Raw genomic sequence first — 24,486 nt, 5'->3', positions numbered from 1 at the left:
TTGCCTAGGAACCTAATGAAGAAAGTAAAGAACCTTTAGGTAGCTCCATCTCAAATTTATTTATTTTACTAATTTAGTGACGAGACAAGAAAACTGGATTCCATAGTTTTGTATGTTGATATCACTGTACATTGCTTGTACTCCTCCATTCCGTTATCCGTACTTGCCCTCTCCAGTGTGTGAGTGCCGTTTCCCTGCCTAAAAATAGCCATTGTGCTCTCATTTCCTTCTCTGGCTGTGGTAAGCCTGAAACAGCAGAACTCCAAGAGTCACCAGAACCAAAGAAGCCACAGTGATCCGAATGAGATTCTCCCCACGGTGATCCTGGGGATATGAGCCTGGGAATTGGACAAAAAAAATCACAATAAAGATCAAAGCCAACCTGAACGTCCACACAGGGCACATGCCTCCCACGGACAAGACTCTACCTTCTGTATCTATGTATTTCCGTATCTTGGGAATCTCCTTGTCCAGGTGTTTTGGGGGTCTGACTTATTCTGTAATGGGCTGAGCTGTACTCAGGAAATAAAGAAGCAGAGGAGGATGTTCATACCGAAGATATACAAATGTTCCCCTGGGGTATAGTTTCTTAAGTTTCATCTTCATGACTTAAGGTAGAGTCTTTACTTTTCAAATTTTATGTGCATTGGTGTTTTCCCTGCACGTGTGTCTGTGTGAGGGTGTTTGATCCCCTGGAACTAGAGTTACAGTCGTTTGTGATCCATCATGTGGATGTTGGAAATTGAACTGGATCTTCTGGAAGAACAGCCAGTGCTCTTTTAATTAATTAATTAATTAATTTGTTTTACATACCAACCACAGTTCCCACTACCTCCTCTCCTCCCAGTCCTTCCCCCCCCATTTCCTCCTACGCCCCCCACCCCATCCATTCCTGGTCCATCTCCATTCAGAATGAGTAAAGCCTCCCAGTGGAATCAACAAAATCTGGCACAGGTTCCAAAAAGCCAGCTCATGTGTCAGAGACAGATCCTGGTCCCACTGCCAGGAGCCCCACAAAATACCAAGTTACAACTGTCACCCAAATGCAGAGGGCCTAGTTAGGTCCCCTGCTGGCTCCCTAGCCATCACTCCAGAGTACATGAGCTCCCATAAGCTCAGGTCAGCTGTCTCTGAAGGTTTCCCCATCATGATCCCTCTCTTCCCTCTCTTCCAACGGACACCTGGAGCTTGGAGCTTGTCCCAGTGCTCTTAATTGCTGAGTCATCCTTGCAGCCCCTTAAGGTAGACTTAGTGAGCGCTTTCCCTGACACAGCCAGTTTCCTTCTGATAATTCAGCCTTACTATCCTTTGTGAGTTCTGAACTTGTATCTGGATTTTTAAAATGTATCTGTGCCTCCCAAGAACTCAGGATTGGTGAGAAGTTGTGTCCCCATTCGGAAGCAGCAGCCCCCTCTTATGCTCTCTGTTGATTCTGATCACAGGGTCATGCAAATTAATTTTCACAGAGATGATTTACCACTGACTCACATGCTACAACCCAAAGGCTAATCATCAAGCACGGGTCCTCAGGGACTCTAGCACATCTTCTGTATGTAACAGGAAATGAATTCATATCCTCGCCAGATACCCTGGGACTTCATAATCCTTTGAACCTATCATTAACTTAACATCATAAAGTCTGATTCACAATGTGCTATACAGAGGGATACAGATATACACAGAGTCATGTAAATTCTAAGTGCCGGTATTGCCAATGGGAAATACAACCTGCTTCTATATGTAGAAATGTAAACACCAGAGCTGGAGCAATGGCTTGGTGGTTAAGAGCATTCGCTGTATTTGCAAGAGACCTGAGTTCCATTCCAAGCCTCTACATGATAGCTCAGAACTGTCTACACCTCCAGGCCTAAAGCATATGATACTCTCTTCTGGTGTCTATGCCCACTGAATATGTATGGGAATTGAACCTGAGTCCTCTTGAAGAAGAGTCCTCTTAATCACTGAGTCATTTCTTCAGCCTCAGGTTTTGAAACCTTGAAAACAATAACTTCCTATGTGAGTTAGTTTATGAGATATACATTTTACTATAAAAAATGACCAATCCTATTTTGTTAGGATTAGATGGCATTTATGAATTTATTATAGAGCAAAAATTTGTGTTTGTGCATGTGTATATATGTTTGTGCCTATGTGTGTGTGTGTGTGTGTGTGTGTTTTCATGCGTGCATATGGATGCCAGAGGCCAGCATCCAGTAATCTTATGTCTTCTTCAATTTCTCTCCAACACATTTGAAGGGTGTCTCTCACTGAACTTGAACTTGCTGATTCAGCAAAAGCAGACAACAAGCCAACCCAAGAAATCCTCCTGTCCGTGCCTTTCCAAATCTGTGGTTACAGCTATTCCAAGCCTTTCGTGTTGATACTGGAGATCCTAACTCAGGTTCTCATGCTGAGAAAAGTTCACATTACTTATTGAGTCATCTCCCCAGCTCCAGTTTTAGAAAAGGAAGTCTTGTGGCTGGAGAGATTGCTCAATATTTAAGAGCACTGGCTGCTCTACCAAAGGACCCAGTTCAATTCCCAACACCCACATGATGGCTCACGACTCGCTGTAACTCCAGACTCAGAGTTTCCAGTGTTCTTTTCTGACCTCTATGAGTGCTGTATGTTCAAAGGCGTCTGTAAGTCCAGTCTCAAGGGGATGTTATGCCCTCTTCTGGCCTCTGTGGGCAAAACATACACATTGTGCACAGACTTCATGCAGGCAAAATACCCACACACACAGTTTTGCTTTAAATCATTTGCAAAGGTTTAAAAATTAAAGGAACAAATACACACATGTGTAAACATAAAATATAAAGAAGAAACAGATTGATGTTTGGGTAAAAAAATGTGCTAGGTGGTAATGACCATAGTAACTGCAGAAGTGTCAGTTCTACAGTAAGTATGGAGGCCACAGTGAATTCAAGATGGGCAGAGCAGAGTGGTACCCATAGCGTGGGATGCCTCTCAAAAGCAGCATGTCTTTTTGGAACCTCATTCTCATCCACAATAAGACCTCACTGTGACCTGATCAGCCTCATCTCTTAATCTGAGGGGACTCAGGAGGACATTCCAAGCATGAGTGGGGGGTTGCACCCTCAAAGTCTCTCAGCAGCTGGATAAAAGAGCCACTAAGGCAGTGTCCCTGTGTCCTGCCCTGTTGTCACCCAGTTACCTGTGTTCCCTATCAGCTTCCAGTATCCTCTGAGTAGTGGTCAGACCTAAGCATCACATCTTGATAACATGATGTGTTCCCCTTGCAAAACAAACTGCAGGGATGGTTGGTACCAGTGTGCCATACAGAGTGTTATCTACTAATGCACTCAAGAGTATGGTTTTTTGTGGTGGTGTATTACACATGATTTAATAAAGATTGCCTGAGGATCAGAAAAAGCAAACCTGGCAGCCACTAGTTCTTACCTCTACCTCAGGCTGAAGGGGCCGTCCTGTCCTCAGCATGGTTAAAGACTAATTCTAAGACTGAAATGCCAGCTCTGAAACCCTGCTTCTGTCTACGCCTCTCTAGAGCTGGGATTAATGGCATGAATCCCAAGTGCTGAGATCTCCTTTGTATGAGCTATTTCCTTTTAGACTGGAACAGTTTCATGTAGCTCAGTCTGGGCTTGAACTAACAGAGATCCATCTACCTCTGTCTCATGAGTCCTGGGACTAAAGGCATGTAACATGACCGCCTAGCTTCTACATCTAACTAGCGTGTCTGGCTTTGCATTCTGATACCTCAGGCAGTCTTTATTAAATCATAAATAATATATCACCCCAGTTTTTATGGCACATGAAAGAGGAAGGCTTCTGAATGAGTAGGGGTTTTTTTATAAATCTTTACCATTCCCATAATATTCTGGTTTCCTCTTATCCAGCTGAAACTCAAGACTGATGTAAAATCTCATGTTTCAGCTCAACATCTTCTGTGGTTTTTATCTTTTATTAAAAGATTTGTTTTAATTATTTGTATTGAAGCTGGGTGTCAGGACACATTCCTGTGACCCCAGCACTTGGGAACCAGAGGCAGGTAGATATCTGTGATTTGGAGACCAGCCTGGTCAATATAGTAAATGCTAGGCCAGCCAGAAATACATAGACAGACCCTGTCTCAAAATGAAAATTCTCTATTCTCTCTCTCTCTCTCTCTCTCTCTCTCTCTCTCTCTCTCTCTCTCTCTCTCTCTCTCTCTCTCTCTGTGTGTGTGTGTGTGTGTCTATGTGTGCTGTTGCCATAAGAATGAGGTAGATTCTCTTGAACTAGAGTCACACGCAGTTGAAGCTGCTGAAATTGGATGCTGGGAGCCAAACTGTCATTCTCTTAAAAAAAAAAAAAAAAAAAAAAACAGCGTACACTCTTAACCACTAAGGCGTCTCCCCGGCCCCTGTTTCTTTCACATGTACAGTTCTGACAGAAGCAGAGAGGTCTGGGTCTAGAATGAAGCCCCATCTCAGATGTCTCAAATGGTGGAAAACTGCGTGAAGGTCTCAAAAACTGCTTGAAGACCACATCCAAGCAGTTCCCTTTGCATGGATTTTGAGGTCAACAATGGCAGGAGGGAGAAGGCTTTCTTATCTGTCACCTCCAAGGATGAGGCCAAGAAAACACAGACCAAGTCCCTACATGTCACAAAGAAAGTTGAAATCCCAGGGATCACAGAGAATTCTGACAATGCTGAGCTGCAATTTTGGGTCTTAGACACAAGAGGAGACTGACTGTATCAATTTTGGAAAGGCAGAAAGTGTTTCACATGGCTCCGAGACTAGCAGAGTAAGGTCACTCACTCTCCTAATGACACTGTAGGTCCTGGATCATGGAAAGGGAGAATATAATGGGAAGTATCATAAAGACCAGGACAGGAGAGAGGCTGCTCACCTTTTCCTGAGTTGAGACCTCACCAGGGCCAGTCTCTGAGGACCTATGTCTTTCTATTTTCTCAAACTTAGTCCCTCCCTGTCTCTGTCTCTTCCTCCCTCCATAACACTCCTGTTCCTCATTCTAGTGAGCATCGCCTGGGCTTCCCACTCAGGGCCTGTTTTGAATCTGAGTCTTTGACTAAATTTTCTAGGTTTCTCACTTGTGCTTAGGGTGAGTGTGGGTTCAATTAGGTCCGACCACTCCAAGAAGACTGAATCTGCAACCCATTATCTAGTCCTGGGGGTGAGTCAGGACATTTGAGGACAGTTGAATTCCTTAAACAGAGCACAGCTGATGACAGGGTGTCTCTGTGGGTCTGACTTCTCTCCAGGGTACAGACCCTGATGGGTTGACAGGGAGGGCTTCCTGAACATTGCCAGGGGGAAGATGGGCAGAAAAGAGGTACAAGAGATGCTTGGCTCCTTCTTATCCTTCCCTGAAGGTGTCACTGCCTCTCGTATTAGGTTTTCACCTGGATCAGAGGCCCCAAGTTTCTCTGAGTCACCTCCAATTTTAGTTCCCCTGGAAATAAGACTCAGAAATCTATGAGGAAAATCTCAAAAAATTATTCAGTCAATGATCAAGTTTCTTCACATGACACCAGGAACTTAAAGGGGTCACTTTATTCTGAGTACACATGTGAATTGACCTTGTAATTGTCATAGTTTCTGCACATCCACTTATGGCCAAAAGCCACAGACCCACAGGGAACAGGGCTTGGAATTGCCCATTGGTTACATACTGTGCATCTATCATCTATCATCTTAGATAGTTTCTGTTCTCCTTCCTCCATCAAAATAAACCTATAATATCCCAGTAAGGAATCACACTGAATTGTCATCTTCCCTCCTGAGGTTTCTGCAGAGTTATGCAAGAATGACACGGTGGGTTTTCTGTAGAAGCCTACAAAAGAAAAATGGCATCCAGGTGTGATGGCGCCTGTCTTTGGATCTGTGAATTCAAGGCCAACCTGGTCTATAAAGCAAGTTCTAGGAGGTGGTGACAGGAATTCAGAGTTTTTGCCTCTGAGGAATCATGGAGACAGGATTGCCATTTAAGCTTCATAGAGGTAAGATCTACCAGCTTGGCTGCTTTGATTCTTTGATCTTCAGCTTCAAGCTTGAACCCCAATCTCAGACTCTGGGTTTTTATTTGGTGTGTTACAATCTCATCACAAAAGCACAAGAAGAAAAAGAGGAAGAGGAAGACAAAGAAGAGGAAGAAGAAGAAGGAGGAGGAGAAGGAGGAGGAGGAGGACACCCTGATGTTCCTGGCTCCAAGGTTAAGCAGGAGGCTACTCAGTACATCAAACCAGCAAATAATCCATTATAAACTACAACACTGGCAATGAGACAGAACTCATGAGGAGAGCTATGTAGACCCCTTCTCCATCCTAAGTATAAATCCAAAAGGGGAGATTTGTTTATCTCTCAACCACAGACCACAAGAGAGACCTGAAGTGAAAGGACAGGGAAACAGAAAACATGGCAGAGGCCCTCTTAAATCCCTCCTGTTGAATGTTGGTCCTTCATTCTGTTCCCCCTGTCACTCACTCTGCTTGGATGCACAGAATAAACACTGAGAATCTCCAAGAAATACGTGGGGAGACATGGAAATAGACTTATTTTTGTACCCTGACTCTAGTAAAATCTGGGGCCTGACTGCATGCAGGCCATATGAAAACACTCCCAAAAGAATAGCCCAGATGTGCCCAGCATCCCTCTCTGAACTGTTTAGTGAAAGGGTACCAAGCCAGAGGAAATATATTCCTACAGACTCAATGGAAGGACAGGATAAATCACCATACCCACTGAAGAAAACTTGCATTCCCAAAAAGGAGTCTACACCCACCATTGCTGGAGCTCAGTCCCTACCCAGAAATCAGGAACAACTCAGAGTCCTACCGTCAAAACTGTATCTAGGTCATTCATGGGATCTCTTAAGACTAAAGCTCTATAAATCTGGAGTTTAAGAGCAGAGGGGACATTTGCTGATGCAGGAGGGAGAAAGGAGCCTTGTGGTTAACAAAAAGAAGGGGGATTAGTCCTGCCAGACCCCAACCTCTGGCATCCCCAGCTGCAGGTGAGCTTGAGTCCCCCTGGGACCATCCCCATCCCCCGCCCATGACCCATCCCCCCAATCTTCCAGGGGCCCACTCCTGGCATCCAGAGGACCCACCCACACAGGAAAGGCATCGGTCCTTCCAGACCCCAACCTCTGATGTCCCCAGCTTCAGACCCCACCCTCCAGGGTCCCCAGCTTTAGCTTCAGGAAAGAAGGAGACCAATGGAGACAGAAAGACCCCACCTACACTCACTGGAAAAAGAGATGCGAAGAAGACAGAATAAGAGCTCACTCAGCAATACAAAGAGAAATATGACCCCACCAGAATCTAGAGACCCAATGCCAGCAAGACCTGAAAAGCACTACATAGATGAAGCAGAAGAGACAGACCTTAAAAATTATTTTATGAAGATGATAGAGACCCCCAATGAGGAAATTCCTTAAAGAAATAGAAGAAAAAAACAAACAAAAAATAAATGAAATGGAGGAAAAGGGGAACCAAAAAATTTCAAGAAATAAACAAATCTCTCAAAGAATCTAGAGAGTACCAAGAAAAAAACAACCAAACAAATAAAGGAAACAACTCAGTTGAAAAATTGAAAGCTGAAGTAGAAACAATAAAGAAAACACAGAATGAGGGGATGCTGGAAATAGAAAAGCTGGGTAAACAATCAGGAACTACAGATGAAAGTATCACCAATAGAATACAAGAGATAGAAGAGAGAATCTCAGGTGTTGAAGACCCATTAAAGAATATACAGTCATCAACCAAAGAAAATCTCAAAACCAACAAATCCCTAACACAAAATATCCAGGAAATATGGCACACCATGAAGAAGCCAACCCTGAGAATAATAGGTATAGGAGAAGGTGAAGAAATACAGCTCAAAGGTACAGAAAACATATTCAACAAAATCATAGAAGAAAACTTCCCTAACCTAAAGAAGGATATGCCTATGAAAATACAAGAATCTTACAGAACACCAAATAGGCTGGACCAGAAAAAGAAGTCACCTCGCCATATAATAATCAAAACATCAAATCTACAGAATAAAGAGAAAATATTAAGAGCAGCTAAAGAAAAAGGCCAGGTAACATATAAAGGCAGACCTATCCGAATTAAACATGACTTCTCAATGGAAACTATGAAAGCCAGAAGATCCTGAACAGATGTCCTACAAATGCTAAGGGAATAAGGATGCCAGGCCAGACTACTACATCCAGCAAAGCTTTCAATGACCATAGATGGAGAAAACAAGATATTCCATGACAAAGCCAGATTTAAACAATACATATCCATGAATCCAGCTCTACAGAAAGTGCTGGAAGGAAAACCCAGACCCAACAAAGATAACTATACTCACAAAGAAATAGGCAATAGGTAATCCACTTTACCAAACACGAAAAGAAAAAGGGAAGAAACCTACACACAATAACTCCACTACAAATAAATCAAGCACAAACAAGAATCATCAATCAATGGTCATTAATATCCCTCAATGTCAATGGTCTCAACTTGCCTATAAAAAGACACTGAGTAGCAAAAATGGATACAAGAGATAGAAGAGAGAATCTCAGGTGTTGAAGACTCGTTAGAGGATATACAGTCATCAACCAAAGAAAATCTCAAAACCAAAAATCCCTGACACAAAATATCCAGGAAATATGGGACACCGTGAAGAAGACAAACCTGAAAATAATAGGTATAGAAGGCGAAGAAATACAGCTCAAAGGTACAGAAAACATATTCAACTTCTCAATGGAGACTATGAAAGCCAGAAGATCATGGACAGATGTAGTACAAATGTTAAGGGAACAAGGATGCCAGCCCAGACTACTATATCCAGCAAAGCTTTCAATTACCATACATGGAGAAATAGAAAATATTACATGACAAAACCAGATTTAAACAATGCATATCCATAAATCCAGCTATACAGAAAGTGCTAGAAGGAAAACCTAGACCCAACGAATATAACTATACTCACAAAGACATAGACAATATATAATCCCACTTTACCAGACACCATAAGAAAAATGGAGAACCTACACACAATAACTCCACTACCAATAAATCAAGGAAAACAAGAATCATCAATCAATTGTCATTAATATCCCTCAATGTCAACGGTCTCAACTTACCTATAAAAAGACACAGACTAGCAGAATGGATACGAAGACAGAACCCATCCTTCTGCTGAATACAAGAAATACATCTCAATGGCACAGACAGATGTTACCTCAGAGTGAAGGGTTGGGAAAAGATTTTCCAATCAAACAGACCCAAGAAACAAGCTGGTGTAGCAACCCTAATATCTTACAAATTAGACTTCAAATTAAAATCAATCAAAAGACATAAAGAAGGACATTTCATATTCATCAAAGGAAAAGTCCATCAAATCAACATGAAGTCTCAATTTTGGACATCTATGCCCCAAATACAAAGGCAACCACATTCATGAAAGAAACATTACTAAAGCTCAAATCACACATAAAATCTCACACACTAGTAGTAGGAAACTTCAACACTCTGCTCTCACCAGAGACAGGACCTCCAGACAGAAACTTAACAAAGAAACAAAAGAATGAATAGAAGTTATGTCCCAGCTTGGTTTAACAGACATCTGTGGAACATTCCACCCAAACACAAAGGGATATGCCTTCTTCTCGGCACCACAAGGAACCTTCTCTAAAATTGACCACATAATAGGAAACATAGCAAAACTCAACATATACAAAAAATGGAATAACCCCCTGTATCTTATCAGACCACCATGCATTAAAATTAGAATTCAACAATAACACAAATCGCAGAAACCCTACAAACTCATGGAAATTGAACAATGCACAATTGCACCATCCCTGGGTTAAGGAAGAAATAAAAAAGAAATTAAAGACTTCCTGGAATTCAATGGCAATGAAGACACAACATACCCAAACTTGTGGGACACTCTGAAAGCAGTGCTGAGAGGAAAGTTCATAGCACTAAGTGCCCACATGAAGAAACTTGATAACAGTCACATTAGAGAATTAATAGCACAGCTGAATGCTCTAGTTTAAAAAAAAAAGAAGCAAACTCACCCAGGAAGAGCAGACGCCAGGAAATAATCAAATTGAGGGCTGAAATCTATCAAGTAGAAACCAGGAAAACATTGCAGAATCAATGAAACAAAGAGTGAGTTCTTTGAGAAAAACAACAAAATAGACAAACCTTTGTCCAAACTAAGCAAAAGACAGAGAGAGAGAGCATGCTAATTAACTGAATCAGAAAGGAAAAGGGGGACATAACAATGGACACTGAGGAAATCCAGAGAATCATCAGGGCATACTTTGAAAATCTGTACTCCACAAAAATTTAAATGAAATGGACAATTTCCTGGATACATATCACTTGCCAAAACTAAATCAAGAACAGATAAACAATCTAAACAGACCTATAACCTTTAATGAAGTAGAAGCAGTCATCAAAAGTCTCCCAACCAAAAACAGCCCAGACCCAGATGGCTTCAGTGCAGAATTCTACCAGAAATTCAAAGAAGAGCTAATTCCAATACTCCTCAAAGTACTCCACACAATAGAAGCAGGAGGCTCACTGCCATACTCTTTTTGTGAGACTACAATTACCTTGGTACCCAAGCCACACAAAGACACAACTAAGAAACAGAAATATAGACCTATTTCCCTCATGAATACAGATGCAAAAATACTCAATAAAATACTAGCAAATCAGATTCAAGAACACATCAGAAAAATCATCCAAAATGATCAAGTAGGTTTCATCCCAGGAATGCAGATATGGTTCAACATTAGAAAATCTATCAATGTAATCCACCATATAAACAAACTGCGAAAGAAAAACCACATGATCATCTCACTAGATGCTGAAAAAGCCTTTGACAAAATCCAGCACCCCTTCATGATAAAGGTCCTAGAGAGATGAGGGATAACAGGAACACACCTGAACATAAAAAAGGCAATATACAGTAAACCAACAGCTAACATCAAACTAAATGAAGAGAAACTCAATGCAAGTCCTCTAAAATCAGGAACAAGACAAGGCTGTCCACTCTCTCCATATCTCTTCAATATTGTACTTGAAGTTCTAGCTACAGCAATAAGACAACAAAGGGAGATAAAGGGGATACAAATAGGAAAGGAAGAAGTCAAGCTTTCACTATTTGTAGATGATAGGATAGTTTACATAAGTGACCCGAAAAACTCCACAAGGGAACTCCTAGAGCTGATAAATCACGCCTTCAGCAAAGTGGCAGGATACAAGGTAAATTCAAAAAATCAGTGGCCCTATTATATACAGATGATGAAGTAGCTGAGAAAGAAATCAGAGAAACATCACCCTTTACAATAGCCATAAACAGCATCAGATATCTGGGGATAATGCTAACCAAAGAAGTGAAAGACCTGTATATAAAGAACTTTGAGTTTTTAAAGAAAGAAATCAAAGAGTATACCAGAAAATGGAAAGATCTCCCATGCTCTTGGATTGGTAGGATCAACATAATAAAAATGGCAATCTTGCCAAAAGCAGTTTACAGATTCAATGCAATCCTTATCAAAATTCCCCGCACAATTCTTCACAGACCTTGAAAGAACAATAATTAACTCTTTATGGAAATACAAAAGACCCAGGATAGGCAAAACAACCATATACAATAAAGGAACTTCAGGAGGCATCATCATACATGACTCCAAGGTCTATTACAGAGCTATAGTTCTGAAAACAGCTTGGTATTGACACAAAAATAAACAGGTAGACAAATGGAACCGAATTGAAAACCCTGATTTTAACCCACACACCTATGAACACTTGATTTTTGACAAAGAAGCTAAAATTATACAATGGAAAAAAGAAAGCATCTTCAAATAATAGTGCTGGCATAACTAGATATTGGCATGCAGAAGACTGCAGATAGATCCATGTCTATCGCCTTGTACAAAACTTAAGTCCAAATGGATCAAAGACCTCAACATAAATCCAACCACACTGAAACTCTTAGAAGAGAAAGTAGGAGATACTCTTCAATGAAGTGCAGGAAGTGCAGGAGACCACTTCCTGAACATAACACCAGTGGCACAGACACTGAGATCAACAATTAACAAATGGGACCTCCTGAAACTGAGAAGCTTCTGTAAGGCAAAGGACAAACTCAGCAAGACAAAAAGGCAGTCCAAAGAATGGGAAAAGATATTCACTAACCCCACATCTGACAGAGGGCTGATCTCCAAAATTTACAAAGAATTCAAGAAGCAAGTCTCCAAAACACCAAAGGATGCATTAAAAAGTGGGCTACAGAACTAAATAGAGAATTCTCAATAGGGGAGTCTAAAATGGCTGAGAGACACATGAGAAATTGCTCAACATCCTTAGCCATCCGGGAAATGCAAATCAAAACAACTCTGAGATACCATCTTACTCCTGTCAGAATGGCTAAAATAAAAAACACCAAAGTCAAGTTATGCTGGAGAGGATGTGGAGAGAGGAGAACACTCCTCCACTGCTGGTGGGAGTGCCAACTCGTACAGCCACTTTGGAAATCAGTATGGAGATTCCTCAGGAAAATGGTAATCAATCTACCACAACACCCAGAAATCCCACTCTTAGTCCTATATCCAAAAGATGCAAATTCATACAACAAGGACATCTGTTCCACTATGTTCATAGCAGCATTATTTGTAACAGCCAGAACCAGGAAGCAGCCTAGATGCCCCTCAACTGAAGAGTGGATAGAGAAAATGTGGTACACTCATACAATGGAGTACTACTCAGCAGAAAAAGAACAATAGAATCTTGAAATTCACAGGCAAATGGATGACACTAGAAGAAACCATCCTGACTGAGGTAACCCAGTCACAAAGACAAACACGGTATGTACTCACTCATATATGGATTTTAGACATAGATCAGGATAGTGCCAGTCTGCACTTCCACTGACAGAGAGTCTGGGAAACAGGAAAGAACGTAAGAGATATGCATGATACCCCAGAGACAAGGAATGAGACAAGATCTGAACAGTTTGGGGACACGGCGAGAGGTTGGGGTGAGTGGGAGCTGGGAAGAAGAGAGGGGGAGAAGAGGAAGAGAGAGTAGGTCGTGGCGGAACAGGAAGGTTGAGTGGGAGTTAGAATAGGGAGAGAACAGGATGAGAAATACCATAATAGAGGGAATCATAGGTTAGAAGAGAGATTTGGCACCAGTGAGACCAATAATGATCTAAAAGGATGACCCCAACTGGCAAGCTAAGCAATAGTGGAGAGACCACCTTAAATACCCATTCCTGATAATGAACTTGATGTCTACACTATATGCCATCCTAGAACCTTCATCCAGTGACTGATGGAAGCAGAGGCAAACACCCACAATTAAATACTGAACTGAAGCCATGGAATCCAGTGACACAGAGAGAGGAGCGATGAGCCAATTGGCAAAGCATGGGCTGGGGAAACCAGCAGAGACAGCTGATCTGAACAAGGGGGGAGCTCTTGGACCCCAGACCGACATCTGGGAGGCCAGCATGGGACTGATCCAGACCCCCTGAATCAGTGAGGAGGCCTGGGCAACCTATGGGGCCCTGGGCAGTATATCAGTGTTTATCCCTGGCATAAAAATGGACTTTCGTGTGTCCATAACACAAAGGGATGCTCTCAGCCTGGACTCTTAGGGGAGTGCCTGGACCCTGCCCTGAGCGAAATGACATACTCTGCATATCCCCTATGTGGAAAGAAGTGGGGATAGGGTGGGAGGCTGGGGGGGGATAGGGTGGGAGGGTGCAGGAAGAGGGGAGGGAGAGGGAACTGGGATTGATATGTGAAGCAAGCTATTTAAAATTAAAGTAATAAAAAGTTTAAAAAAAGAAAAAGAAGAGGAAGTTGAGACAGGAGAGAGCAGTTAGGGTTAGAGTCCAGGGACCTGGGAACAAACCTGAGGTCACTGCTGGTCCTGGGTCAGGAGCCTGGGTGATATAATCTCTCGTTACCATCAGCTCCAGGGTCTCACTGGGTGGAGACCAGGTGGACTCTTTCTCATAGACACAGGCATAGCTCCCAGCAAAGCTGTCATCCACTGGGCCAAGGCGGAATCGAGCCTCTGTCAGAGAATGAGGGGTGCTCTTCTTATCCGTGACTTCCTGGTTTTCCTTCTCCAGGCGGAATATGTCATACCCACTAGAGCTTGAGCACACAAATGTTACAAAATGCCCTTGGGGGACAGTAAGGCCTGGTTCAACGGAGATGGAAGGAATCTCCAGAAACCCTAGGAGAGAGCAGAGCAGGAATCTCAGTGTACACAGGCAGGACACCATCACAACACTAAACCAATTTAGGGGTGCATTCTATATTATCACCAAGTTTAGAGTTCTCCAGACATGATGAAAGTGCAGCTCCATGACATCCTCACTTTCTGTGTGCATTTGAATTCCTGCCACATGACACCAAGAAACCTAATCTTAAGCACATCTTCGGTCTAGCAAAGATTCATCCAAGGAAATCTCAGAACATGCCAGGCTGGACATGTCTGTTACAGAGCCCACTGAATCTCTGGGAAATGCCTCATTCCAGGGACCTCTGCACTTACTACCTCTATCTCCACCTTCTGTCCAGTCTGTTATTGCGGCTTTAAAAGCCCACCTGCTTCAAGCTGTCTGAATGTAGGAGCATCCCCATAAATCACAAATAAGTATATTATGCCCAAAGACAAATTTAAAATGCTGACTTTTACTGTGTTTAAGATGATGTCTTGATGTGTGCTATGAAACAGCTGATTCAAGATAATCAATGTGGATGAACTCATAAATTTACCTTTTTCTGGGGATAACATTCACCACCCCCCTTAGCAATTTCCAAGCTTACAAATGCATAGTTGCTAGCCATGCTGCATAATTGACCTCCTGCCCTTAGCAATGTGTAAATGAAATTTTTTGCCCTTACTTAAACCAAGATTTCCTAACCCTCTCTCCTTCCTTCACTCATTCTTTCAACCATTTTTAATATCTTAGTCATCATTTTGAAGTTGTTTTCTATATTTCCATGGCTTCCTTTTTACAAGGAACACAATTTCTTCCATTTGAAGCTGAAACTTGGAAGAAAAGACAGATGTAGAAAGAATAAACTGTCCAGTACTGTGACACAAAACTTCAATGAAGGTGAGGGGTGAGCATAGGAATCTCAAGTGACAGGTGAGAACAGAGATGTCCTCCCTGAAATGATAGAGGAGAGATACTTGCGCTGAGACCCTAAAGGCATAAACTCCTTGTACATAGCTGACAGGGACATGGAGAATCAAACACTGATAAAACAGGTTAAAGTGCCTTTCAAAGGATACAGACAGGCCCTCTGCTTCATTAGGAGAAGTAGTCCTTCTTCTGTGGGATATGCCAAAGATGGTTAACACAAAGCCTCGTGTCCATTGGAGTCACTGAGAGCAGGATTTAAGTGCTGTCTGAGAACTGAAATGTGTGAAATGTGAGAACTGAAATGAATCATATGCTAATTGGTTTGATTTGGTCCTTCACTAATATCTCCTCATTTCCAAATATGAAGTCAGACATGGTAAACACATGCGATTTTTGTCATTTTAAAAATTAAGTTAAAATTCATCCTGTGAGGTACTCGGAGGGTCATGGATGACTGGAGTATTTAAAGAAAATGGAAGAATGTTGAAGAACCTAAAGATAAGCAAGCCTGATAAGAGGATCAAGTATGAGGCCGATCTGGCTGCAACATCTGTCACCCCATTGATCGCCAAAGTTGATTCAGCTGATCTGACTGGCTAGGTGGCCTCTCCACCCTCAGGGAAGAAGTTTCTTTTCACAGCACCTGGAGACCATTACAGCAAACCTCTACTGATCAAAACGCAGAAAACAACTGGTAATGAGGGTCTGTTCCCAATGGATATATCTACAACACATTTCTATAACTAAGGTTCGGGGAACATCACAGAAGAGGGAACAAGAAGACTGTAAAAGCCAGAAAACAAGGACATCTACAGTGAGAGTGTATCTTCCCAATATGACTGGGAAGCTATACCCATGATACCTCAACAATACGACTGCCTAAACATGTCCTGAGCAAAGACAACACCCAACTTGGATGAGGGAAATCTCACAGGGCCCCATGCCTAGATGAAGAGCTACAAGAGTTTAATGACTACTGAGAGAGGGAGGATTAGTATTCCCCAGGGAAGAGCCTCTTAACTGGTTTCCAATATCAAGTTGTCATCTCTGAAAGCATGTGCATGTGTGTGCATGCGTGTGTGTGCATGCATGTGTGTGCACGTGCACACGCACACACACATGTATACGTAAACAGACACATATACATATAGGCAACACTAACCACTGCACAGCAAATTGTATTTATACATTTATTTGAATAAATGTAACAATAATTTTTAAAAGGCCATGCATTTGAAAGGGATCATGGAAAAAAAGGGACATAGAATGTGTTGGAGGAGGTATAGAGACAGTAGAAATGATGTAATTATATTTTAATCAAAAAATAATTGTTAATAATTAGAAAGAGAGTTGGTGGATGATGCCTAGTTATTGGGACTGGAAAAGACTCTCTGGAATAAAACATTAATAAAATAAGGATGATATCTGTGCTTCTTCATAGCAAGGAACAATCTCCATGGTGTCAAAAAGGGTGAGATGGTGTATACAAGGATGATGTATACACTCAGAGCAGACACGAGGGAAGACACCAACGAGTGGGTAGGGAAGAAGCTTAGGAAGATGTTAGCAGATTTTTATGCGAAAAAGAGAGAGACTTGAGGCTGTGTGTGGTGTTGCACGCATGTAATCCCGACACTTGGAAGGCAGAAAGAGGCATATCCCTGTGTGTTCTACAACAGCCTTGTCTATAGAGTGAGCTACAGGACAGTCATAGATACATAGTCTCAAAACAACCTGTCTCATAGAACCTGTCTCATAGAACCTGTCTCATAGAACCTGTCTCAAAACAAACAAACTAATTAAACTAACAACAGACTTACAAATTTAGGGGGAAGGGTCAACAGGATGTGGAGACATGTTGTACATAGGAAGATAGAGACATGAGATCAAGTGTGAATTCTCATCTTTGAGACAGTCAAGGCCTTGCTAAGGGGATCCTAAGAGAGATCTGGGTTATGGGCAGTCATCACTCAGCTGTAGACTTGGTCATGCTTGGTCTTCACAGACAGCCTAGTATAGAGTTATCTCATCCCCCACCTTCTTCCCAGCATGATTCCTAGTAGAGAAGAGAGAGAATCAAGGCAACTGTCAGTCAGTAGATGAATAGAAAAAGTAATTTGATTCACAGACATTATAGAACATTGGTCATCCTTCAGAAAGGAAATGCTGCTGTAGGTGGCAATCAAATGAATCTGAGGGTGTTAAATGAATTAAGTCAGTCACAGAATAACATACTACAGGATCTCACTTATACATGGAATGCAAAGGCATTGGCCCCAGAAACAAACAGAATGAGAGAAGAATGGTTGGTTGCCTGAGCCTAGAGAGAAGGTGGAAGCAGACAGAGAAGATGGTCATCAAAGATCTGAAATTCCATTTAGACAGGATAAATGCATTTCTCAGATCTACCATGCATGACAGTTTCTTTAAAAATTCCTACAACGGTAGATGTGTAACACTCTCACCAACAACAACAAAAATGATGAGTGTCAAAGATGACAAACATGGCCGGGCGGTGGTGGTGCACGCCTTTAATCCCAGCACTGGGGAGGCAGAGGCAGGCAGATCGCTGTGAGTTCGAGGCTGGGCTGGACCGACAGCCTCCAAAACAATACAGAGAAACCCTGTCTCGTAAAACCAAAAAAAAAGATGACAAACATGAGACTTAGCCTAACATAATCAAAGTGTAGAGTAAACACACCTCAAAATGGTGAATTACATCCCATAAATATATACTGGTACTATTTGTCAATTAAAAACATTTTTAACCAAGAAAACAAAGGAAGACAGGTGGGAAAAGGAAGAGAGGTGAAGGCTGAATATTTGGGAGGAATATTACAGGGAATATTGAAGGGTCTCCCTCCAGGCCGCCCAGGTGCACACGATCTTCTCTAAAGATACCCATGGGTTCAGAAGCAGCCAAAGACTTGACTCACCTTCCTTGGTGTTAACTGTCTGTCCCAGGCACAGCACTGAAAGAGAAGTCCCAGTGAGAAAGACGCTCAACACATGGTTTGCTTACAGATGAGAATCTGGGAAGGAGGAGACATAGGTGGGGACATCCAGCCTCCGATGATCACCCAACCATCCGTCCTCCCCATTAGTGTCAGAGTACAGTCCTCCTTCTACCTCTGAAAGAACTCTCGAATTAACCCCAAGGCCAGAGGCAGAGACACAGACTCAAATCCCAGCTTACTCAACTGGGTCATACATTCAAGTATTACTTGGGATACAATGTGACTTGAAGACAGACCAGGTCTCAAAACCAAAAGTAAAATGGAGTTAATTCAGAGTCTAGCCCAATCGTTATCAGAGAGGCTTCCTCTAGCAGATGGCAGAGCAAATACAGAGACCCACAGCCAAACATTAGGTGGAGCTCGGAGAACCACAAGGGAGAGGAAGAGAAAACACTGTAGGAGCCAGAGGGGTTCAGGACACCAGGAGAACATGGCCCACACTAAGCAGGGTTCATAGAGCCTCACAGAGACTGAAGCAGCAATCTCAGAACCTGCATGGGTCTGCACTATGGCCTCTGCATGTATGTTATGGTTGTTTATCTGGGGGTTTTTGTGGGACTCCTAACAGTAGACGCAGGTGTACGTACCTCTGACTCTTTTGTCTACCCTTGGGGCTTATTCTTTCTACTGGGTTGCCTTGTTCAGCCTTGATATGAGGATTTGTTCCTAGTCTTATTGCATCTTGCTATGGCATACTAGACTGATATCTCCTGTGAGAACTGCTCTTTTCTCAAGGGATGCTGGAGGAGCAGTGGATGTGGGGGGTACAGAAGGAGGATGGAGGAACGGGGCAGGTGGGGGCGATGGAGGAAGGGGAAACTGCTGTCGGGATTTATTATATGAGAGAAGCATGAATAAAAATGGAAAAAAGTAAAATGAGCACTGGAATGGAGTGGGAGGGTTCAGAAAGTCCCCACTCCTAAGATGAGGATCTGTTTACAGTTTATGGCTTCCGGGAAAGGGAGAATTTTCTCTAAGGGTGTGATCCATGGTAGGCTAACCAGGCTCCAGCAGATGGCCCCATTCCCTTGAGTATACAGACAGGACAAATTATATTCACTGGATTATTTTTTAAAAGGGAGATGCAAAATAGGGGGAGGGAGGGGTGTGTACTGAATTACAGGAAAAATGGGGATGAATATGTTCAAAACATATGGCATGCATCTATGAAATTTTCAAAAAGATAACAAAACACGCATTTGTCAGTGTGCCTGTGGCTCGACACATCCCCACCCCTCCCTCATCTGAGAACCTTCTATTTGCAGTCGACAGAGATTAACACAGAGACCCATAAATGATCAAGGTGTAGAGAATACCAGACTACAGAATGCTCAGCCTTAAAGCGATCATACCTACCATACATCTCCTCCTCCCAAGACTCAGACATCATTTAGGAAGAGGGGATGGGAAATCATAAAAGCCAGAGGCAGCAGATGGTTTCAGGGACCACAGTGTACCCTGAACACAGCAGGGCAGCTGCTATGAACTCACAGCACCTGTGACAGCACGCACAATACCCGTGCAAGCCCAACCAGACAAAATACCGGAAATGAATGGAAGTTTAGGCACATATTTCTTGCTGTAGCCTTGGAGCTAATGGTAATTGCCAGCTACTGGAAGAGGGAGAGTCAGTTTTAGTTAAGAGTGTAGCCCCGGCGGGTGAAATCCACAGAAACAGCTGACCTGAGCAAGGGGGGAGATCTTGGACCCCAGACTGATAGCTGAGGGGCCTACATGGGACTGATCCAGACCCCTAAAATTTGGGTGTCAGTGAGGAAGCCTTGGCAATCTATAGGGCCTCGAGTAGTAGATCAGTATTTATCCCTGTCATCCAAATGGACTTTGGGAGCCCATTCCACATGGAGGGATGCTCTCTCAGCCTGGACACATGGGGGAGGGCCTAGGCCCTGCCTCTGATGATATGACAGACTTTGGAGATATCCTATGAAGGGCCTCACTCTCCCAGGAGAGTGGAGTGGGGATTGGGTGGGAGGTGAGGGGGGCTAGTGGGGGGCAGGGGAAGAGGGAAGGGATACAGAGCTGGGATTGACATGTGAAGCAAGCTTGTTTCTAATTTAAATTTTAAAAAAAGAGTGTAGCCCCGGGTATGGGGTGTAGTGGGGCAAACTTTTATCTCAGCATTTGTGAGGCAGGTGAAGCTTTATGAGTGAGATCCAGCCTGGTCTACATAATGGGTTCAGGACAGTCAGAGCTACATAACAAGACACTGCCTCTAAAATAACCAATAATAATAATAATACAATTAAATTAAAAAGTGTAGCCCCTGTTAAATCAATCTTGTTCAGTGCTAGACTACACACAAGAATATTTGGGAAGCACTAATTGGTCTTAAATGGCTTTTTTTTTAATGGACACAAAGGAGCCAGGAGGTTATGACACACACCTTTAATCCCAGCACTTGGGAGGCAGAAACAAGTGGAGCTCTGTGTGTTCAAACCCAGCCCTGTCTACAAAGAAGAGTTCCAGCACAGTCTGGACTGTTACACAGAGAAGCCTTGTCTCAAGAAAACCAAAATAAGTAAATAAGATAAAAATGAAAATGGACACAAAGTTGAGTGTGTCTGGAAGAAGGCAGACCTTGGAAGAGTTGGGAGAGTCATTTAGGAAACCCTCAAAGAACTAATAAAAACTTTTTTAAAAAGAAAATAGTCTCTGAACAAGGGTATTCAATAACACGTAGCATCTGTGATGCTAAAACATAAAAGGAGGGCTTGCATTTACGGAACACTGTGGTACTGTGCTTACCTAACATGCATTCAGCCTTAACTCAACCTCCAACACTGGGAAAAAGAAATGTCCCCAAGTCATCGTCCCCGTCCAAACCGGCTCTTCCTAGCTCATTTTAAGGCTGAATTTGCCCACATGCCCCATCCCTGTTTCTAGCAATAAGTCTCCAGGGAGGAGATGGTGTGGAGGGACTCTGCCCACAAGGTCTCCAGAATCGAAGTCCTGTTATTTGTCAATAAAGTACTGTTGAGCCAATAGGAATCTAGATAGGTGGGACTAGGAGTCCAGTAGGATTCTGGGAAGGAGAAACACAGGAATTCAAGATGTAACCGCCATGGGGTAGGAAGCCCGGAATGTCTCCGGTAAGAGAAATACATAGATTAACAATTATGGGGTAAATACTTAAGTCAGAGCTAGCCAGTAAGAAACAAACAAGGCCAACAGCTTCCTAATTAATACAGCGTCTTGTGTGTTTATTTGGGGACTACAATGTGGCAGAGCCCAGGCGGCAGGCGGGGCATAAACCAAAGCGGCTCAAGGAAAAAAGCTTCTTTTTACAGAATGGTTGTCAGGAGTGGGATTGAATTTCCACGCAAAACAACAAAAGCTTTAAAGGAATTTTAAAAACAGAAGAACAGAGAGAAGCACAGATTTTGGTAGCAGCATTTTTCTCAGGTGTGCTCTGTTTTGCTAGCAACAAGCCGAGATTCACGTGGCTCACTTACCGGAGTCTTCCTGACTAGGCATAAAAAAAAAATCAGCCAGCAAGGTTGATTTAAGAGACTCTGCTAATGATTGAAAGGTGTGTACGTACTGCTGGAAGTGGCAGCTTTTCCTGGATGTCAGCATGGACTGAGGCAGTAAGCTGGAATCACGCTTAAGCCCGCCATCTTAGAAAATATGGCAGTTTAAAACAGCCACGGTTTTACAGATAAGACACGTGGCCAGAAAAACATAAAGATTTACAGTAAAGTCAGACTTAAATGAAGAAAAACCTCTAAAGGTTTACAGTGTGTTTAAAAATATACGTGAGATTGAGAGAGAAAATGAAACGACAAGGTGGTAAATAAATAGAAAAGCCGACATTGTGGTGGCGAATGCTGGTAGGATTTACTCCAGAGGCAGAGGCAGGCAGATTTCCAAAGAGAAACCCTGTCTCAGAGAAAAATAAATAAAAGTAAAATAAATAAAGTAATAATAGATAAATAAATAAGCCACACAAAGATGGAAAATACACAGAAAGTCTGGATACTGTACGTTATTGTGTTTTTTAGTTTTTTCATTGCTAAGGAAGGAACAAATGCTAAAGTACACTTGATTATAAATGCTGCTGAATTAATTCAACTTATATCTTTTGAAAATGCCTTGACTTCAAAATTTAAGTATAAGGATATGTTACTCAGAAAAGGAGTTTTAGTTTATGTTTCCACAGAAAATGAAAAGCTGAGGATTCCTTCTAGGCTTCTGTGGTTTGATGAACCAAGACCCCTGGAAGCAGTGGGCCAGGCGTTTCAAAAATTGAGACAGCTAAGATGATGGAGCTTTACAGACCACAAAAATAAGGACTTATACAGGTTTCTGAGTTTTGTCATGATCCCCATGGTGTGAACAGTGCCCCCTTCCAACAGGAAGCAGTTTGGAATGAACGACGTCCCAATTCCCATCTTGTTTATAAATCTTTGTTTTCATTTAAATGGGATTGTTTATAATTGATTAATGATCACAACCAATCTCCTTTTAATGGTAAAAAGGGGAATTATGGTATGGGTATTGTTTTTCATTTATTGATACAAATTCAAGGTCAATTTTGTGATATGTATATTTCTCCTCTTGATTAAGTATTGTGCTTATACTGATCTTTTAAAATGTAATGCGTAATTAAATACAGATTATAGATAGTTACTTATAATAGTCAGAATTTATAGTTAGGTAAGTTAGGTTTCCTAGATATACAGAAATATATTTGAGATAGATAAACAGTCTTCAAACCTCTCAAAGACCTTCAGAAAATGGCATTTAAAATGGTTTAGGGTTTTTCTTGACAATGAGAAATGTCTGCTCCTGGCAGCACCAATTATGTCTGGGAGGAAAATGGGCATCGAAGAAACTTGTTATGGAGTTTGCTTTCAACATGGCAAGATTAGCCATTTGGGCAAGAAACTGCTCTTGCCTGTACTGCTTGACTGTTGTTGTATAATCTGGACATGCAGGACCCACAGAAAAGTGACAGCTGAACTCAGTCTTACAGGGTTCCTGCTTCATGGAAGAGTCTACCAGACTTTCTGCAGGACACAGAAAAATGACTGACAGACTGCCAATGCAGATGGACAGTTTGAAATTTCCTGCTTTGCTGAGAAGTGTTCCAGACACATTGTGGCCTATGGGCTGAAGATGGATGTCCCAACGTTACAGAGGAACTTCGGGTGACTGTCCAGACAGTAAGATATCTCTGTCAATCCTAGTGATTGTATATTATCCTTCTATGGTCTTTGATGGAGTTGAAGACAGTTATAATTATAGTTTTCCTTAGTTATGATAAGAGATAAACTACATATAGGACTTTGGACTCACAAGAATGAGATAGATGATATTTTCTTTAAATCTTGTTAAATGTTGATAGACAAAATGTTGTAACTGTGTTTTTGCATGATAGCTGTTGTATATAATTTGACTATGTTAAAGTTAAGACCTTTCTTTTGTTTAAACAGAAAAGAGGAGATGTTGGGGAAGTCCTGTTATTTGCCTGTTATTTGTCAAAAAAGTACTGTTGAGCCAATAGGAATCTAGATAGGTGGGACTAGGAGTCCAGTAGGATTCTGGGAAGGAGAAACACAGGAATTCAAGATGTAACCGCCATGGGGTAGGATGCACAGAATGTCTCCCGTAAGAGAAATACACAGATTAACAATTATGGGGTAAATACTTAAGTCAGAGCTAGCCAGTAAGAAACAAACAAGGCCAACAGCTTCATAATTATTATAGCCTCCTGTGTGTTTATTTGGGACTGATGCAGCTCTAGAACCAGGCTGGCGGGAAAGCCCCTCTCAAAGAAAAAGCTTCTCTTTACAATCTATGATGTTAAAACATAAAAGGAGGGCTTGTATTTACGGAACACTGTGGTACTGTGCTTACCTAACATGCATTCAGCTTTAGCTCAACCTCCAACACTGGGAAAAAGAAATGTCCCCAAGTCATCGTCCCTGTCCAAATGGGCTCTTCCTAGCTCATTTTGAGGCTGAATTTGCCCACGTGCCCCATCCTTGTTTCTAGCAATGAGTCTCCAGGGAGGAGATGGTGTGGAGGGATTCTCCCCACAAGGTCTCCAGAATCCGCTTGGCTGCCTTCAGGCCTGAGTGGGGAATAGAACCCCCTCCCCCAGATCACCTGCCCCATCCCTCCATTTCTCCCAGGACTCACCGACGGCCAGCACAGTGGCAAGACAAAGTGACATGATTCAGGCTCCAGCAGCCGGAGCAGGTCTGGACCTGGAGCCCTGCAGCCAACACAATAGGCAGGATGTGTGGACTGAGGCTGGTCACACGGTTTCTGTA

General features: G+C 42.3%; 1 protein-coding gene across 2 annotated transcripts; it reads right to left on the bottom strand.

Moving 5' to 3' along the window:
• Window positions 1-44: 44 nt before the first annotated feature.
• On the bottom strand, window positions 45-24,486 carry Lair2 (leukocyte associated immunoglobulin like receptor 2). Of its 2 annotated transcripts, XM_040734152.1 has the most exons (4): window positions 24,353-24,486; window positions 18,107-18,142; window positions 13,922-14,251; window positions 45-338 (listed from the first exon to the last, which is right to left on the bottom strand). In XM_040734152.1, the coding sequence occupies exons 1-4, from the start codon at window positions 24,384-24,386 to the stop codon at window positions 220-222; spliced, it is 519 nt and encodes a 172-aa protein (XP_040590086.1). In that variant the 5' UTR covers window positions 24,387-24,486; the 3' UTR covers window positions 45-219. The 2 variants fall into 2 exon arrangements, with proteins under 2 accessions (XP_040590086.1, XP_040590087.1); XM_040734153.1 differs by lacking the exon at window positions 18,107-18,142.

This window comes from Mesocricetus auratus, unplaced genomic scaffold (genome assembly GCF_017639785.1).
Source record: "Mesocricetus auratus isolate SY011 unplaced genomic scaffold, BCM_Maur_2.0 Super-Scaffold_100037, whole genome shotgun sequence".
Lineage (NCBI taxonomy): Eukaryota > Metazoa > Chordata > Mammalia > Rodentia > Cricetidae > Mesocricetus > Mesocricetus auratus.
This window is presented reverse-complemented; position numbering and strand designations above follow the sequence as displayed.

What these genes read in the sequence shown, in the direction of transcription:
- Lair2 (XM_040734152.1), bottom strand. Translation starts at nt 24,386, where the DNA reads ATGTCACTTTGTCTTGCCACTGTGCTGGCCGTCG. An exon ending in TGCCACTGTGCTGGCCGTCG is followed by an intron (nt 18,143 to 24,352) that starts GTGAGTCCTGGG and finishes CTTCTCTTTCAG; the next exon opens with TGCTGTGCCTGGGACAGACA. An exon ending in GACAGTTAACACCAAGGAAG is followed by an intron (nt 14,252 to 18,106) that starts GTGAGTCAAGTC and finishes GCTCTCTCCTAG; the next exon opens with GGTTTCTGGAGATTCCTTCC.